The 19,899-nt window shown below is 38.0% G+C and overlaps 1 protein-coding gene across 2 annotated transcripts in view; it reads right to left on the bottom strand.

Moving 5' to 3' along the window:
* Positions 1–17,291, bottom strand: part of LOC106883248 (tyrosine-protein phosphatase non-receptor type 12-like) — an 80,214-nt gene extending 62,923 nt beyond the window's left edge. The window contains exon 1 of one of the 2 annotated variants that reach the window (XR_016243584.1): positions 16,470–17,091. Coding sequence is in view for 1 of the 2 variants with exons in the window: in XM_014934181.3 (XP_014789667.1) it covers positions 16,470–16,589 (120 nt within the window). In the remaining variant the exon portion in view is untranslated. Of the gene's footprint in view, positions 1–16,469 lie in introns of both variants that reach the window. The other variant, XM_014934181.3, reaches the window with a different exon arrangement.
* Positions 17,292–19,899: the final 2,608 nt, after the last annotated feature.

Below are 19,899 nucleotides of genomic sequence, written 5' to 3' on the forward strand. Positions count from 1 at the left end.
ATAGATGTGAAAGGAGTTCATAAGAGACATGGTGACCATCATCATCATCATTTTTAGAAATAATACATTTCTAAATCTCTCAGAGAGATTTATGCAGTAGTGATACAATGAAGTAGTTGTATGCTGTCAACTTAATGTGACAGTCCCCTGAAGGGAATAATACTACTGTTGGTTAGACCTAGGAAGCTGCACCGCTTCCTGTCGGCCTTGACACATTTCCTAAACATAAAGACACAGGAAATGTGTCAAGGCCGACAGGAAGCGGTGCAGCTTCCTAGGTCTAACCAACAGTAGTATTATTCCCTTCAGGGGACTGTCACATTAAGTTGACAGCATACAACTATTTCATCATCATCATTGTTTTAAAATCTACTTTTCTATGCTTGTGTCAGCTGGACAGAGTTTATTGCAGCAGATTTTCTACAGCTGGGTGCCCTTCCTGTTGCCAACCCTTACCTGTTTCCAAGCAAAGTAAAATTTTGCTATGGTTAGACACATTTTAGCAGAATATTGGAAATGAATGACGTTCATTTACGACAATCATGTAATGTCAAAACAAGGAGACACAGGCATACACACACACACACACACACACACACACACGTGTGTACAGGCTTCTTTTAGTTTCCATCAACCAAATCCATTTACATGTTACAAAGTCTAGGATGTGAGAAACTACAAAGAGGAGAAAAGATTGGTGTAACAAGAACATTTAGGTAGCAGGGGGTCATATATGTGCATTCCACAAGTTCAATGGGACAATTGTAACAGGATGGAGAAGTTGAAATATGAAAAAAAAAATTATCAAGTACCTAAAATGTTTCCTAAGGATATTGTTGTGCAGACCTATGAGTAAAGGCATTCCAATCATGACCATCCCATCTTTTTTTTCCCCCCTAGGTATAGTGTTTTATGTAGACTACATTATCCAATGCATCTTTTTTGTAAGATCATTATGGTGTTACCCTTTAGCAATTTAGATTACTCAGCCAAATGTAATGTTTGTTTATTTAAATTGTTTTTAATTAACCATGCATTATCCCATCTTTGAGATTTCAATGATGAGACTGTTTATTTTTAAAATGACATTATAGGGGAGGTTTGAGAGGCAGGATATGACCAGTTTGAACATACAACAGGCAGAGTATTTGGGCCAAATCTGGCTGGTTTGAATATACAATGGGCAGAATATTTGGGGCCAGGTTGGTTTAAACATAAAACAGGTAGCATATTTGGATCAGATCTAGCTGGTGTAGGGTCAAGGAAGATTTAACTGCTATTTTTAGCAGATAAAGTAACTATGTAAATGCTCAGTCACTGACACGTACAAGGATGTGGTTAGTCCATTTTGGCATCCTTGAAAACTACATAAAACTGGATTGTTGTGCTTGTACAGAACAATAGTATTCAGGAAGTTATGTACAAGTAGAGATAATTGTCTTGCTTAAGGCCATAAAACAATATCTAAAAGAGGATGTTGAAACTTTACATAGATACTAATAGTTTGAAAACTTATCAATATATCTCATTCAGAAATATTTGAAAGCAATTTTTTTTTTTTCATTTTGTCTTTTTTTTTTTCCATGTATGCCGCAAATCCTCCATAATGTAATTGCTAGCAGGCACGAGTATGTAGTTAAGAAGCTGGTTTTGCAATCATGTGGTTTCACATTCAGGTCCCACTGCACAGCATCTTGGCCCTTCTACTACAGCCCTGCATTGACCAATGCCTTATGAGTGAATATGGTGGACAGAAACTGAGCTGAAGTATCTCTCACAAACATACAGATATATATATATATATATATATATATATATATATAGGCGTAGGAGTGGCTGTGTGGTAAGTAGCTTGCTTACCAGCCACATGGGTTCCAGGTTCAGTCCCACTGCGTGGCACCTTGGGCAAGTGTCTTCTACTATAGCCTCGGGCCGACCAAAGCCTTGTGAGTGGATTTGGTAGACGGAAACTGAAAGAAGCCCGTCGTATACATATATGTGTGTGTGTCTGTATATTTGTGTGTCTGTGTTTGTCCCCCCAACATCGCTTGACAACCGATGGTGGTGCGTTTACGTCAGCGTAACTTAACAGTTCGGCAAAAGAGACCGATAGAGTAAGCACTAGGCTTACAAAGAATAAGTCCTGGGGTCGATTTGCTCGACTAAAAGCGGTGCTCCAGCATGGCCACAGTCAAATGACTGAAACAAGTAAAAGGGTATATATATATATATATATATATATATATATATATATATATATATATATATATATATTTATATATATATATATATATATATATATATATATATTTATATATATATATGTATGTGTGTGTGTGCGGTTTGAAATAATACAAAGAATGAAAGACAGGTGAGAGAACAACAAACAAGAATTATTAGTTTGACGCTCAGGGAAAAATGGAAGTCTAAATTTTAAGAGAACTTCATCAAAGAGGTCTTTGCACATTACTCAATATATGGAAGGGTTACTTAAGTTACATTCATGTGGATGCTAAATGCATTCAAAAAGAATACCCAAGAATTATATTCAACTTCTAGTTTTGGCTGCATCGATAGTTCATCAGATCCTTCGTTCTGGTATTTATCCTGGTGAATTGCTGAGAAAGATATAGAATGAAGAGAGAGTATTTGGGGAGAGATTGACTGAAGACCAAAAGAGAGAGGTTGAAGGATGACAGAGAGAGAGAGTGAATGTGACTGAAGACAGAAACAAAGAGAGGGTAATGAGAGAGAGAGAGAGAGAACGAGAGAGAGAGCGATTGAAGTCAGACTGAGAAAGCAGGAAAAAGTGTGTGTGTGTGTGTGTGTGTGTGTGAGACTATGTTTGATGTAATTTTTTTAGTTCAACATTAAGTGCAATAATTATGTCTAAGAAATTTAATTAGTAATCTAATATAGGTGTGTGTCAGAGAGAAAGAGGGAGGGAGAGTGGGGGTGAGGGAGATACTGGACAAAGTATAACTGATATAATCAAGTCCAAGAGAGGGAAGAGCAAAAAAAGAAACGATAGTTGGTAACATAATTAATTAAAAATGTTGGAATTTCTGAGTCACTATCAGCATTCAGAGCAAAGCAAGGGATTTAGTTACTAAATCAGTGAACAAGGAAGTGCAAAGACTTAAGGGAGCTTTGATTTATCAAGCTAGTAATACTGAGGATGATAAAATAGGTCTGATGGGAATTCAATACAGATTATGCAGCAGATTGGTATGTCTAACGATATTTAGTCATGACCTCTCCATATTCTGAGGTCAGCTTTGCTATTCATTCCTCTGGGGTTGATAACAAAAAGGTACCAGTCAAGCACTGAAGTCAAGTTTATATTCTTCCGGGGATGCAAAATCAAATTATATTGGGTCCTCAGATAAATTTGTTCATTTCTTTCCAAAGTTATTTGAATTTGCACAAAAAATATTTTTGTGTATTTTTCCTCGACAACTTTTGTTTGTTTTTGAAATTTGAATAAATTTTTATCGCTTTTCAGTGCAAAGTATAAAAAAAAAGAAAAAAAAAGAGCATTTTCAACATCTGCTTCTTTTTGCTTTCCGACCAAAGTTCCAAAGTTGCTGAAGCCATGCAAGATATTTGTGATGTCACTGAAAGAACTGCAGAGAAATGGTTCCCATGCTTCCAGAAGGGAAATTCGACCTTGCAGACATTTTGCATTCCTGCCGACTTATTTAGTCCAACGAGGATTGACTGAAATGAGCTCACCCATGAGGAAGTTGTGCCAATCCACAAGGAAATTAGCCTAGCAGATGGGATGCTTTTGTGGTACCTTCCCTCAATGAGTGAGTTCCAATCAACCTAAACACCAACACAGCACGCTTCTTCAACATGGCAAAGCTCACTTGCCACATTGCTAATTTCACCAAAAATGCTATTAGTTCAGAGGTTCTATTGCACCCACTGTATTCTCTTGGTATAACACCTTCAGATTATCACCTTTTTCAGTTATTCTAGGCATTTTGTTCAACAATATGGGGCCAAAAATTTGGTTCAATGAATTCTTTGAGTCAAGATCCAGCGATTTCTACTGGGTTTTGACTCAGAGAATCAAGTGATTCTGAGAATTGTGAGTCTCACTGAGAATCAAGAAGTGAACAATGAAGGAGAATATGTTATTGACTGATTTCCTGTATTTGTTTCAGTTATTAGACTGCGACCATGCTGGGGCACCACCTTGAAGAATTTTTAGTTGAACAGATCAACCCCAGTACTTCTTTTTTAAGCCTGGTAATTATTCTATCAGTCTCTTTTGCTGATCTGCTACACTATGGGAATGTAAACAAACCAATACCGGTTGGCAAGTGGTGGTGGAAGACAAACACAGGTACAAAGACACACACACACACACGTGCGGACTAGAACAATAGAATGATTGCGTTACAGAATTAATTCTCATACGTCCTTAGCGTCTGATCAAACACCATCAGGCATATAGTTGCTATAAACGTATTATAGTCATGCTATTTAGTTCCCTTTAGTTTTGGGTCGCAGGACCAATTAGCACTCTGCAGGAATGAGCTTAAAATTAAATGTGAAGCTTGACTTAAATCTGAGTGACCCTTCACTGGCAAGGTATAGCTGTATGGTTAACAGGTTCACTCAGTAACCACTTTTTAGTTCAAACCCATGCACGGTGCCTTGAGCAAATGTTAACTATTATAGGGAACCCCAAGGTAGTGAACTGGCAGAATTGTTACTGCACTGGGCAAAATGCTAAGTGGCATTTCGTTTGTCTCTACATTCCGAGTTCAAATTCCACTGAGGTCAACTTTGCCTTTCATCCTTTCAAGGTTGATAAAATAAGTACCAGTCGAGCACTGGGGTCGATGTAATCACCTTATCCCCTCCCCCGAAATTGCTGGCCTCGTGCCAACATTTGAAATCATTATAGAGAACCCCGTTCATGCAAGAGTTATAAGTCTTTGCACAGTGCACAGAGAAGCTACTGAAGTTTTTAGCAGATGGTTCAAGACAGCCAGTGCCTTGAGAGTAAATTTGGTAAGACAGAATGTGTGTGGAAGCTTGACATGTGTGTGTTTGTGTCACTACCTGACAACCGGTGTTGGTTTGACTACATCACTACAGCAGCTGAGCTGTTTGTCCCAGAGGGACCGATGGAATAAGTAGCACATTTAAAATATGGACTAGGGTCTATGTGACCGACCAAATCCTTAAAGGTGGTGTCCCAGCACACCTGCAGTTCAATGACCAAAACCATTAAAAAATTAGTTATACATGAATACAAACATTAATATACACACATGTATGTGTATATAATTATACATTTGTATATATACATGTGCATATGTACGTGTGTAAATAAATATATATATATATAATTTATTGGTTAGTGTAGTCTTAGATACACAATGTAAAAGTAATACCTTTGACAGTAAGTCTGCTCGTGAGCTTCGTCCTGGGGTTAAACAACATTAACAGGCTAAACAAATGATTACTTATCGCAACAGCGTGTAGTACACACAAATATTTTATCTTTTGTATTTCAGTTGAAAAGTTATGTCTTGTCATCTTTTATCTTTCGAGACATTTTATAACAAACGTCTACTATTAATTGACGGGCTGTTTACGTTACGTTACGCTGAGATCAGCAACAAAGAAAATGCCCTCTCAGTACTTATGAATGGGACAGCGAAATAGGGTGTTGCATTAAGCAGGTTAAAGTGACTTGCACAAAAGCACCTTTTATTGGCTGCTTGCGTTAGCAATCATGTGACTGGCGAGTATGCTAATTTCCTTGACTGCTGTATCAGTAATCATGTGACTGTTATAGTAGCTCAGCTCCCTTAACTGCCAGCTGTATTAGCAGTCATGTGACTGCTTAGTACAAGCAAGTCATATGACAAGCGTAGAAGCTCCCATCATTGGTAGATTTATTAGTAGTCATGTGACTACTTGGTACTAGCAAGTCATATGATAAGCGTAGAAGCCCTCATCATTGGTAGATTTATTAGTAGCCATGTAACTAATGTGCAAGTTTTATTTTATACGAATTATGAAGCAGGGATCTCAGTAGACTACTTGAGTTTTGTAAATACGTCCAGAAAACCCATTATATAAACGTTTGCTTCCAGATCTACAATATTTGGAAGATATTGAATATCTGTCTGGAAAACATCACATCCATTTTTTATTTTTTCGTCATGCACATCACACTAAGCAAATGAGAATTGTGACCACACAGACCATTGTTGTCCAGTAAACTCATCAGCATTTTTATTGAAATTTCAAGGTAAATTTAAATAAACATCACGAGGTGTTTTATGCTGTTCTGTAGAAATTCAGAGGAATTAGCAGTGAATATTTTCAGGTGAAAAAAAGTTTTGTATGATGTGACGTACATTACACTTTTTAGATCAAAACGAAAATACTTGCCTGGGTAGTCAAAATTTACTGTGGAAAATCAATCAATGCAATACTTAAAAATCTACAGCTTGGATATTCTTAATTTGAGCCTGTCATGTACGTTACGTGAGAAATGGCCCTTTGTAAAATTTTCTGAGCCTGGGTTTGCACCTCCTAAGCAAATTTTGTTCCTGAGCCAGTGATCACGTGATGTCTAGACCTTTAGCTTTCGGATTACTCTGTCAAATGTGATGCTTATTCACAATGTTTTGAATGACTCGTACATTATCTCAAAGCTTCAAGATTCAAATGATGTAATTGTTTATATTTAGGATGACATTGTAGGGTAGGTGTGAGAGGCTGGATCTGACCAATTCAAACATAGAACAAATAGAAAATTTGGGTCAGATATGGTCACTTTAAATACTAAAGGACTAGATAAGAGCCCCCCCCCCCACACACACATATATACATAGCAAGCTTCTTACAGTTTCCATCAATCAAATCCACTGACCCCAAGAAAATAAGCTTGGAAAGCAAACTTCTCAACCACACAACCATACTGGCATCTTCATTTGGTAATACATTAATTAATTATATCTGATTATCCTCTATATGGCAACAAGTAGTTTTCTGTTTGCAGTTAGCTAGATCAGGTTATCAAAGCCTTCTAAATGAAATTTGGTTGTGTGTTGAAGGCCGCCAGAAGGACCGTTCCAGTTCCCGTTCTCAGGTGCAATGCTTGGCTTTTGTCTTTTTGGTGTCTACTCTGTTGCAAGCATTCAGGGGATCTGATCTGAGGATAACACCCTCCTTTCTTCCTGCAATCTCAAAGAGCCCTCGAGGGGTAAATCATGGGTGGTGCTATTCTTCCTTTAACTAAGCCATTTAAATAAAATAAAAGCCATTAAAGTACAAAGTTACATGTTTTAACCATGAACACAATTGTGGAGCATTGGGCACTCCAGCTAAACCAACAGGAACCAACCTTTTAACAACTCTACTTATTCCACAAGTATCCACCACAATTAGAGCTCAGCACTTCTTTGCGCAGCTGTCCTCATCCATACGCATCACATGACCGAACCAGCGCAGCATGTGCAAGAGAGAAGACTGCTCCGGTTTGGTCGTGTGATGCATATGGATGAGGACAGCTGTGCAAAGAAATGCTGAGCTCTAATTGTGGAGAGTACCTGTGGAAGGGGTAGACCCAGGAAGGCATGGGATGAAATGGTGAGAAAGGATCTTTGGATAAAGGGCCTCACCAAGGAAATGACTTGATAAGACATGTCAAGCTAAGTAAAATCCACACATACAAGCTTGCTCTTTCAGGTATCAGTACCACATAAAAAGCACCCAGCATACACTCTGTTAAGTGGTTGGTGGTAGGAAAAGCATCCAGCCGCAGAAACCATGCCACAACAAACAATTGGAGTCTGGACAGCTCCCAGCTGTCCAGCTCCATGTCAAACTGTCCAACTCATACCAGCATGGCATGGTGATGAAATGACATTCTTTTATTCTATTACTGGTTTCAGTCATTTGACTGTGGCCATGCTGGAGCACCGCCTTTAGTTGAATGAATCGACCCAAGAACTTATTTGCTGTAAGCCTAGTACTTATTCTATTGGTCTTTTTAGCTGAGCCGCTAATTTACGGGGACGTAAACACACCAACACTGGTTGTCAAGCGATTGTGGGGGTGGGGGAAAACAGACACACAAACACGCGCACACACACACACACACACACACACATATATATATATATATACGATGGGCTTCTTTCAGTCTCTGTCTACCAAATCCACTCACAAGGTTTTGGTCAGCCCGAGGCTATAGAAGACACTTGCCCAAGGTGCCACGCAGTGAGACTGAACCTGGAATCATATGGTTGTGGAGCAAGCTTCTTACCACACAGCTACACCTGCACACATATACACAGACACACATATGCATACACATATATAGACACATACATATACAGGTATACATACATATAAATAATTAACTATATACATATCCTATATATTCCATCTGAAGTCCAATCCTGCAGTAAAGAAAAGGGTAAAGACATCCTTTGGTCATAAATGATCATAGAATTGCACCTAGAAAGTTGTCCTTTGAGGCACAAGTCTGGGCAAGGATGTTTGTGGAAGATCAGCAGTCGCCCGTGCATACCAGCCTCCTCTCTCCATGCCACAGATGTTCTCCAAGGGAATGGCAAAGGCTGATACAACTTGGCACCAGTGATGTCACAACTCGTTTCAACAGCGGAGTTAACTGGCGCAACATAAAATAAAGTGTCTTGCTCAAGAACACAACACAGCCTGGTCCAGGAATCGAACTCACTACCTCATGATTGTGAGCCTGATGCTCTAACGACTGAGCCACATGTCTTCTACAGTGTCAAACACCTAAAAAGGTTAGAAATAGGTTATAATATGAAAAAAAAAATATGCTTCCTTCATGAACCCTCAATCATAACATTATACTAGGGAGTTAGTCTGTGAGCCTGATGTCATTACCTTGACTATGGGGCAAGAAATCTCACTAAAACATATTCCTGTTTTAAGCCAATAATGGAGAGACAGAGAGGAAGGGAATGTGGTATTAGAACTGACAAGAGACTTTCAAGCTAATGAGGACTCCCTTATGCAGTTGCTTGAATTGCTAGAAACAGCAACCAAATCTCTCTCAAATCATACCCTACTTTTTTTTATAAAGGTAAGGCACCATATTAGATATGTATCATTGTCTAGACGTCATGGGATGGTTTATAAATGAGTATCGTCATCATATAAGTGAGGTTGTTCATTTCCAGTCTTCCATGAAAAATATGCTCAGCAATGGGAAAATATTAACTTGCTTGAAATAAGCGAAGGTTGATGACAAAAGAAGCATAGTAGCATAGAAATTCTGCCTCAATAAATTCTGTCTGACCCATGCAAGCATGGAAAAGCGAATGTTAAATGATTATGATGATGAATTGAAGACACACCATACTTGGGTATAATACTGGACACTCCCAGACTCAATCTGAGCCATTAAGTCATCTCTGTCCAGTCCCTCTGGAGACACAGAGTGGAACTTTTGGCAAGTATGAAGAACTGCTCTCCAACAACTATGATAGTAGATGATGACTGCAGCAATTTGCTAGCTCAAGTCATCTTAGATTCCTTGCTGTTGAACCAAGATATTTCAAGTCCACAAAGAAATTAGTGTAAAACATCATTTCTATGCTAAACAAAACCACACACTCAAGGAATTGTGGGGCCACCAACACCCTGCTTGAAAAAAGGTACCCCCCCCCCCCCCACCAAAAAAACCAGGTCTCAAAGATGCTTGGTCAAAGCTGGAACATTTTTGATCACAGTTCTACTTAATCAGGGTTTCAAAGTTAATTGACTTTGGACTAAACAAAATAGGTAATACATAATGAACTCCTAAATATTAAGGTAACGATATTCTTTCAAACTGAGAATGAAACAGTCAAAATACTGATTAAATGACTCTTCAACCAATCAAGGAAGATTAAAGCTGTCTGAGGAATTGAGTGTTATGCAATTAAGACACTGAGATGAACGAAAACATCTGTAATCTCAATCACTCCATTTAATATATATTACATGCCAGGAGTACAATTCAGTGCTTTGAGTTGTATCATGTAAAAAAAGATATGTCCTCAACTCTGGTTTCATAATGTGAAGTGTGTGATAGATAAAGTTGGCTGAAATAATAGCTTACCACAAACCACATTCCCAGTGAACCTGGTATCTGTTTCCAACAAATCAATATGCTAGGGCACATAAAATACTCTTTCTCCACTCACCAGCAAAACACTTAGTCACTGCTCATAGCAGGAGCTAGTAAGATAAGTTTAAGTTTCAACATCAAGAAACCATAGGTCAAATGACTGACTATGGTTTGCCAGGCTAATGCATCGTCAGATATGAAGTCAGAGTTTAGTCCTGCAGTTTTACTAAAACTTCAAACATTTTTCCAACCTTTCCTGTAAGCAGAAGAATATAACTGATAAGTGTTCCAAAGGCTTGTAATCTTGCATTAGTAAATAAAACAGAGGCATTTATTACCAGCTCAGAATAGACTGGTTCCCTCAAAGGAAATAGTCTTCTTCACTGGGTTTAGTGTGTCTAGCAGATTTAATCAAGGTGATACATGGCTACTCTTGTTGGAAGAGATAAACAGCAAAGATGGTAGAAAAGATGTGATGGAGAGTACCTTCAAGTATGTGTCAGGGCCATACTGTCTTAAAAAAAAAAAAAAGAAGATACATTGTATAACATAGTCCTAGATACACTATGTCTGAAAGGACAAAAGGATTTTCATAGTTGGAAATTTTTTGATCGTAGGCTGTTTTGACCAGGATTTGAGTTTAAACAAGAGACAGAGAAAGCACATCTTAACCCTTTGTTACCATATATCTGTTGAGATGCTGTGTTTCTTTCAAATAATTTTAAATATAACAAAGAATCTAGTAAAATAACTTAGTATCATTAAGCTAGTGTTAGGGACATAAATTGCAGATTTTAATTCAGAACTTTTGAAAACAAGACATTCGTACTAGAGGCAGTTTCAGGCAGGTTGGTATCAAAAGGGTTAAATGGACAATGGACTGTACTTATGTTTCATATAGATAACTCTACAGAGGATGTTTAAGTTGATGGCCTTTTTCCTCTCTTCATACACACACTTCCCTCTTTAATAAACTCACCTCTTCATCTCTCATATGAATATAAATCATTAAATTTAAATGTTAATGTGAAACTAAAAGTTTTTGTGTGTTCTTAAATGGCTTACAAACATCTACCACACTGCAATTGTTTTCATTAATATATTGTCATTGTCCAATTTTTGTTGCCATTGAGTATAGCCCTTCCTCTTATTTGCTATATGGTCTTTGCTGATAGGAAGATTAAAATTACCACACACACTAACTGTATACATACATACATACACACACACACACATATATATACACACACATTCTTTTACTTTTATTTGTTTTAGTTATTTGATCGTGGCCGTGTGCAGGAGTGTTGAAGTGTTTTTGTTGAACAATTTGACCCCAGGACTTATTTTTAAGTCCAAAGTACTTATTCGATCGATCTCTTTGCCAAACTGCTAAGTTACAGGGACGTAAACACACCAACAACGGTTGTTAAGTGATAATGGGGGAACAAAGACAAGACACATCTGTACATATATGTGTGTATATATATTGATATATATACATACACACACGACAGGCTTCTTTCAGTTTCCACCAACCAAATCCACTCACAAGGCTCTGGTTGGCCTGAGGCTATAATGCCCGAGGCTATAGTAGAAGACATTTGCCCAAGGCACTACACAGTGGGACTGAACCCAGAACCATGTGGTTGAGAAGCAAGCCTCTTACCACACAGCCACAGCTGCACCTACATGTGTGTGTGTGTGTGTATATATATATATATATATATATATATATATTGGAATGGTGAACCTCAAAGTTGATAAAGCTTTAAATAGGAAAAGTGGAAGGTATGTACAAGTGTTGAAAAACACACACACATATATATATATATATATATATATATATACATACACACACACACACACACACAGAGAATGCATCCCAGTTTTATAATTGGTGAGTGGCAAAAGGTGACTATAAGGGTGGCCTCTGGAAGGGAATCCAACTATAAAAGCTTTGTCTCAAAAAGTCTTATTCAACTCATGCCAGCATGGAAAAGCGGAAAAAAAAAAGGAAAGAACATTGAAGATGACAGTAATATTTACACACACACACACACACACACACACACACACACAGAGGGAGAGATCTGCGGAAGTAACAATCCAGTTTGCCAAACTTCTGAGTAGAATGTCTTCAATAAATTGGACCCTATATTCGAGTAGTGGATGTGGAAGATTTTCCTTATCTCTCAGCTGTTGCTCAGATTACCCAAGTTATTCAAACGCACCTCTTCACAGTTAAAGAGAACTGGCATTGGAAAGATTCTGGCCTTCTTTGTATATCAATGCTGCGAAACACCTGACTAAGAGTCATGCTGTGGTTCATACTGTGTCTCATGCTGCTGTGGTTAATGCATAGTTGTTGCTGTCTTCCTATCAACAACAACTGTAATAGCTGTTGTTGATAGGAAGACAGGAAGTGATGACAGAAATAGAAAGCTAATCATTTAAATAGTGTTTGATGAACAGAGGCTGTGGGGTTATTTTCGAATGAATGCAGAGGGTTATTTTCATCACACGATCGTTACAGGGCGAGGAAGAAGATGGGGGAATATTGACAGTAGGTTGATAGGAAGAGAAACAGAGTGAGGTTAATAGTGAAACAGAGAAACCGATAAAAAAGGCGACGAGGAGCAGGAGAGAGAGGAAAGACAATAAAGAGAGAATAAATATGAGTGTCTTCCTTGAAAAAGTAATATGTGATAGAATGATAAGGTGAGTGTGACTCACTGTTGTAGAGTAAGAAGATGTGTGTGGAAAATGCAACTTGTAGGAAGAGTAAGTAGGTAGAAAGTATTGTCGCAGAGTCAAGAGAAAAACGGAGAAGAGAGAAGAAGGAAAATATGTGAAGCTATTGAAAGAGGATGAATGAAAACGTGAGGATGGTTCGTGAGTGAAACACAATATGATGTAAGATAAAAGTGCATGTGCCTGCAATGACAACAATCTATACGCAGTTGATTTTTGAGAAACAGAAACGGCAGTGTCGGACTAACATATTTATCTCTTCTACGTTTCGAGTTCAAATCCTGTCGTGGCTGACTTCGCTATACAAACAACTCTCTCAACGAGATCGAAAGGCAAGATGATGTGTGTTCAGTTCAATCAAGCAGATCTCGTCTCCGCAAATGTGTGGCAGTGTGCCAATGTAAGAAATCATTATACAACATGGTGGAAAATCTTAATTGATATTGCGATAATAATGACGACGGCGTCAATACAAGGATGCATCTAAATTATCATGAAATAAGTAAAACCTAAGGAGGAAGAGAGGAAACGTGATAATGATGCACGCCAATAGAGATGTCCGAATATTTTTGTTCTGTAATAAGAACGATGATGATGGCGAAGAGGAAGAAGAATACAAGATGGACAGGGGTGTGAATTGGAGAAATTAAATAACCTATGATTCTGGCAAGGACATAGAGAGTGTGGAGAGAGGGCAAGCAAAAGAAATCAATATTTTGGTCCGGCTTTTTCTCAGACAGCGTCGTCATGTGAGCTGAGACGATGCGGAAGCACACCATATAATATATGTGTGTTTACGTATGTGTGCGCGCCTGAGAGAATCCACACTTTTTGTCTGATACCCAACTTGTGTTCATGCATTTCGATATGCATATCTACGCATTTGGATATTTGGCATATGTCAAAGAGTGTTTTAAATGTTCGTTGGCTTGTGAGGGTACATATATATACGTAAAATGTCAGTGATGCATATGTACGTACGAAGAGCTGTGTATACATGTTCATAGAGATCATATGTATTTTCCATACATAAAACGAAGCTTGGTTTTTATGTATGTGCAACTCTATACATGTCACCCTGCAACTCTATACATGTCACAGATGTCTCTAACTCTACACATGAGAACTCGACACTTACGCACCACGTTAGCACATGCACATCAACCTTAAACCAAGCTGTGCAACACAAGTATACGCCACTGAGGAGAGTCTACACAGTCGCTCGAACTGCAAGAAATAGCAGTAAACTCTTCGTTAACCCACTTCCTGTCATTTTAAAATAAAGGAAAGACTTGTCAGATGAGATAGTCCTGCAAGACTTTAAACAGGCGGATGGTCACGGCGTGAATATCTTTAGGCATAAAACCTGCTTGTTCAGAGTTGACTTGTAGTTAAATAGCAATTCAGCATGGCATTGCAAGTTTTACATTAAACAATTCAGCCTTGCATATTGCAATTTTACAAACCATTATTATAACTCTGCACTAACAAAGAAGTTTCTATGTAGTCGTTTGACATGCTAGAAGTAGCAGCCAAATCTTCAGATCGCACCCAATCGTCTTAGAAAACAAAAATGACACACTAGATAATAGTGTAATGTCGTGTTGGCTACATATAGAAAAAAAAAAAAAGACGAGATGGTCACAATTGGAATGTTTCTGATCATAAGTCTATTCGATCAGAGAGCTGACCTGAAGCTCAACAGCTATGCGCTACACAGCGTACGCCAGACAAGCCCAACAATTCTATAAATACTACTGTGCATTCATAAACCTTTGCAGTAATCACCACTATATTATGTACGTCAGCCCTACTACTACTCGCACTACACTTGGTATCTCAGCTGACCCCTAATCAGCCGTAAAATGCCGACTTGTAATAGGCTGAGCGTGTGACATTTAGCGTCAGTGAAAGTGGGGTGGCAATGGGAATAAGAGAAGACTTGACGGGTGAGAAAGAAAGGAAACAGAAATAGTGACCGTTCGAGTGGCTGGAGAATTTGGTTGATATAACAAATATGGGTGTACACTGCAGTGAGTGTATGTTTGAGGGGTAATGGAGAGAGAGAGAGAGAGGATCTTTAGGTGTGATTGTATGCGCATATGATTAGAACTAATGTGAAAGTTATACGAATGTACGAGGTGTCGTATTGTCCCTTTCCGTGTTTTGTTTCAGGAAATACGATTTTCGTGATTGTGTTGTAGGATTTTATTTATAAATACAGCTATGAAACACAAAAAGTGTCTACATGCAAGTAGGATGTCGCATCGTACATCCTTGATTAGGTTTCGCGAAATGCATTATTTTAAAAGATAGGGTGACAAAAAAAGGGTGGTTGTGTTTTTTGTATGGCCACGGATGTGGAAGTATGTGTAAGATGCGTGGTACACAACGTGCTGTTGTATTATATAAGCGTGGTCGGATACACAATGCCACATTCGTTTCTGTATTTCTCATTACATACAGCGATATCACCATTCATTCACGATTGCACGTATTGCTACACTCCAAACGAATACTTCCTATAGGTGCATATAAACATTCTACACACTAACCACAAATACCTACACACGCGAATACACTTTTTGTATAGCATGTACACACATTTTCTTTTCACATATATGTATGTGTTATCCAAATAGCGAATGTGTGTCTGTTGTACAGTGCTATATTAATATATATATATATATATATATATATATATATATATATATATACACACACACAGATAAAATGTTTCTATGCGTCCATGGAAGTATTTGTGGAGTGCAACAATGTGATTATGCGTGAGTACTGGAGGTAGATAGATAGACAGATAGACAAATAAAAAGAGAGACGATGTTACAGATATGACAATGTGCCCGTATATTACTATAAAGAATTTTAATGAAACCAAATAATTTTTAAAGTGACATTCATATCTTTTTAAGGAATGAAGTATAGAAAATTGTATTTTAGAATAAACGGTGAATACACATGAACGAGCGGATGTATATATATATATATATGTACACTTTACATAAATTACCTAGCTGTCTATACGTTACAGAACTGCGTGTTCATGGTGTAAATGTATACACAATTTCTGTATATGTTAATTAACAATTAAACGAAAAGGTGTCTACGTGTGCGAGAACCTGTATGACAAATTAAATACATATACATTCTGTGTGTGGCTGTGAATGAACAGTAATAGATTATAAACTTTTGAATGAGGGCCACAAAAGCACACAAGAGTGTGTATATGTGCGCGCGCGTGTCTATTATATATATATATATATATATATATATATATATATATATAGATAGATAGAGAGCGAGAGAGAGAGAGGCGTGTATTATTGCCCTATATATATGCATATATATATAGGCGTGTGTTAATGCCATATTTCACTGATTGCGCGTGACATAAACCCTTAATATAGATACACATATCTCGGAAAGTAAAGGAAAAAAAAAGTGCTTAGAGAAACATAAATTTTTGCGAGATAAGGAAAGGGGTGTGCGAGACAGCGAGTGTATATGTCAATAGTGTTAAATAGAAAGTAAACCAAGATATATAGGTACTTACCCTGAACTCCTGTTCGAATCCAGTCATAGACGTCCTCTCGTCCTTAATTTCCAACTCGTTGACATGCTGAAGAAATTTCAGCAGAATTTTTTCTAAATTTGCCGTTGACATTTGCGACATTTTTTTTTTTTCAGCTTCTTGTCGTTGCTGAAAGTGTGTGTGTGTGTATATATATGTGTTTTAATGTCTTATGTGTATGTTATTGTGGTATATGTATTAACGTGTCGCGGTGCTTGTTGTGTGTATGTATGTCAGTATGGTGTGTTAGATTTAAATGCTAGTATGTCATGGTCTTGTTGTTTCTGATGTATCGTGGAATAGCTTATTAGTAGAGTATGTGTGTTTGTGTTGGGTTTTATTTAGTGACAGTGTGTGTGTGTGTGTGTGTGGGCAATGGTGTGTCAAAGACAACGACAGTCCTTGCTTTTCAGTGACTGTCCCTCTGTTGTCTGCCTTGTCCACTAGACCAGACAACCACTTACAGGGACTGAAAGGTAAGGTGAGGGAATGGAGAACAATATATATATATATATATGTGTGTGTGTGAGAGTGAGAGAGAAGTATATTTGTAGATATATGAAGAAATGAATAACAGCAAAAACCCAGAGTTAAAAGTAAAGAGAAAAGCATATATACAGGGCTATATATACAGATTTATAAAACTCATTTGTAAATGTGTGTAAGTATATATATATATATATATAAATATATATATATACACAATATGCTTAATTATGTTTATCTAGCTAAAGATATATATGCCTGTGTAAAGGGAGGCTCCTTGACTCGTGTTAAAATCTTCCTGTTGCTGTTGTTGTTGTTGTTGTTATCAGTAGTAGTACAAGTAATAACTATGATAATTGTGGTTTGACTGGTGACAGGATTGTCGCAGGTAGATCGGGAAGGTGTAATGGAGAAATCCGGTTAGTTATTGTGTTGCTTTTAGTTTGGTTTTGCAAAGTAGCTTGCATCCTGGTTCGGATCGTCGTGGGTAACCTCCTTCGCCGGTAGACAGTCCTCTTTCTTCGTTAGTGCAATTGTACATTAATATAAGCAAGGATACATTCACAAAGAGAAGGTTGTGTGTGTGTGTGTGTGTATATATATATATAGGAAGTCTGTAAAGTATTTCCTTGTCTTGGCAGGTCAGGTCAGCTGCTGGTTAAAGAAAGCACTGACTAGTTGCAATGCTTTCTTGAGAAGATGATTGCAGTGTTGTGGCCATCATTGTTGTATATCTTGAGGATGTTGTACAGTCGATGAGTGACTCTGGTTGTACCGACTGTACACTGTTAATTACCATCATTACTACTACTACTATACGTAATTCTGCTGCTGCTGTTCTTTTTGACGCAGCAATCAGAATGTGCGTGTATGGTTCAAACTGCAGTGATAGATAGATAGATAGACAGGCAGATAGAGAGATAGCAGAGAGTGTTAAATGCGAAGACTACGCGTGAGAAAGAGGGAATGAAGAACAGGAGTGGATAAGAATCATAGGAGAAAAGGGAACAGGAGAATGGAGAGAGAGAGAGAGAGAGAACGTTTAGAGGAAAGATTATAAGCGACGGACAAGTAATATAAATTGGGCAAAAGTGGAAACAAAAAAGGAAGGAGTGTGAGGGAGGTGAGATAAATAGGTCGATACCTAAACTGTAAGCATAAGAAATAGATACAAAGTGAGCGGGGAATTAATTGTAAATTAAGAGTGATCGATAGACAAAGAAGTGGTGGAGCGAGGGAACGTACAAGAGGAGGGGGTGAAAGTTCGGGAGTTAACAGAACACACAACTCGTGTGTCTAAATAGACTGTTTTGCTTTCATCGCTTCCTCATTCTCAACCTCCACTTTCGACATTCTCTTTCTCCCCTATATTATCTGTTTATGTCTGACAACGCTTATGCCTCCCCCATCTCTCTTCCCCGACATATAAATTGCTGAAATCTTTAAGCTATCTATTTACATAATTTTACTCTATTTTATACCTATGCCACTTCTTCCTCTACATCTGTCTAATTATCAACCTCATACTTTCTCTCATTCCTCCTCATTTCCCCCTCCTACCTTCTCGCTTCTTTTTCTTGTCTCCCACCATCTATCTCTTCCATTCTTTTTTCGTATATATCTCTCATCTTACATATATCTCTTTCAGACATGAATTAAGTTGCTAAGCAATTTCAGTATTACTCGTGTAACGTATCTATGGAGAGCTAAATGCTTGCTTTGCAAATAAATATTTGCCTATTTCAACCATGAGGGACCTCTACGTAGTCGCTCAACCTGCTAAAAATAACTGCCAAATCTTTAAATTACCCCTATCGTTTCGAAAAGAGAGTGACACGTTGCATAAGGTAGCCCTAAACGTACAATAAGTGCCATTGATCCTGTTCCAGTTTGGGCAGACCTAGTTAGGGGTTAAATCATAATAACATTTTATCTACCAAATGCGAAAACAAAGAAGCAGGAAATTCAAGCTTTACTCTGTCTATCATGGAATTTTTCTTGAAAATTTTATTTCCTGCCCTTCAGCTTACATTAAAAGAAATACTATCATTATTTTTCTTCGGTAATTTCATGCAACTTTCTACTGCACTATCTGGTGCACCTCTGTGTTCCTGAGGTGTGTGTGCAGCATTGTGTTCTTATTTTTGTGGGGATTGGGGAGTGTTCGACTTCTGTTGGTGTACCGCATCAGTTTATTTTGTTGTTGATGTTATTATAATCAAGACGGCGAGTTGGTAGAATCGTTACCGCACCGGACAAAAAGCTTAGTGACATTTAGTCCGTCTTTACGTTCTGAGTTCAAATTCCGCCGGGGTCGACTTTGCCTTTCATCCTTTTAGAGTCGATAAAATAAGTACCAGTTCAGCACTGGGGTCGATGCAATCGACTTGCCCCCTTCCCTGAACTTGCTGGCCTGGTGCCCATCACAGAAAGGATTATTATTATTTTTGTGGCATCCTTGAGCAAGACACTTTATTTTGCATTGCTCCAATCTACTCAACTGGCAAAAATGAGTTGTACCAATATTTCAAAGGGCCAGGCTTGTCACATTCTGTGTCATGCTGAATCTCCCTGAGAACTACCTTAACCCTTTCGATACCAACCCGGCTGAAACCAGCTCTGGCTCTGTAGTACAAATGTCTTATTTTCATAAGTTTTGAATTAAAATCCTCCACCAAACCTTAGTCACAATTTATGTTCCTAACACCAGCTTAGTAATAACTAAGTTATTTTACTTAATTCTTTGTTATATTTAAAATAATTGAAAGAAACACAGAGCATCTCAGAAGAAATATGGTAATGAAGAGGTTAAGGGTACACGTGTCTGTGGAATGCTCAGCCACTTGCACTTTAATTTCACGAGCAGGCTGTTGTTCTGTTGATCGAATCAACTGGAATCCTTGTCATCGTAACCAATGTAGTACCA

The sequence above is a fragment of the Octopus bimaculoides genome, chromosome 11 (genome assembly GCF_046866305.1).
Source record: "Octopus bimaculoides isolate indiv1 chromosome 11, ASM4686630v1, whole genome shotgun sequence".
NCBI classification, from domain to species: domain Eukaryota; kingdom Metazoa; phylum Mollusca; class Cephalopoda; order Octopoda; family Octopodidae; genus Octopus; species Octopus bimaculoides.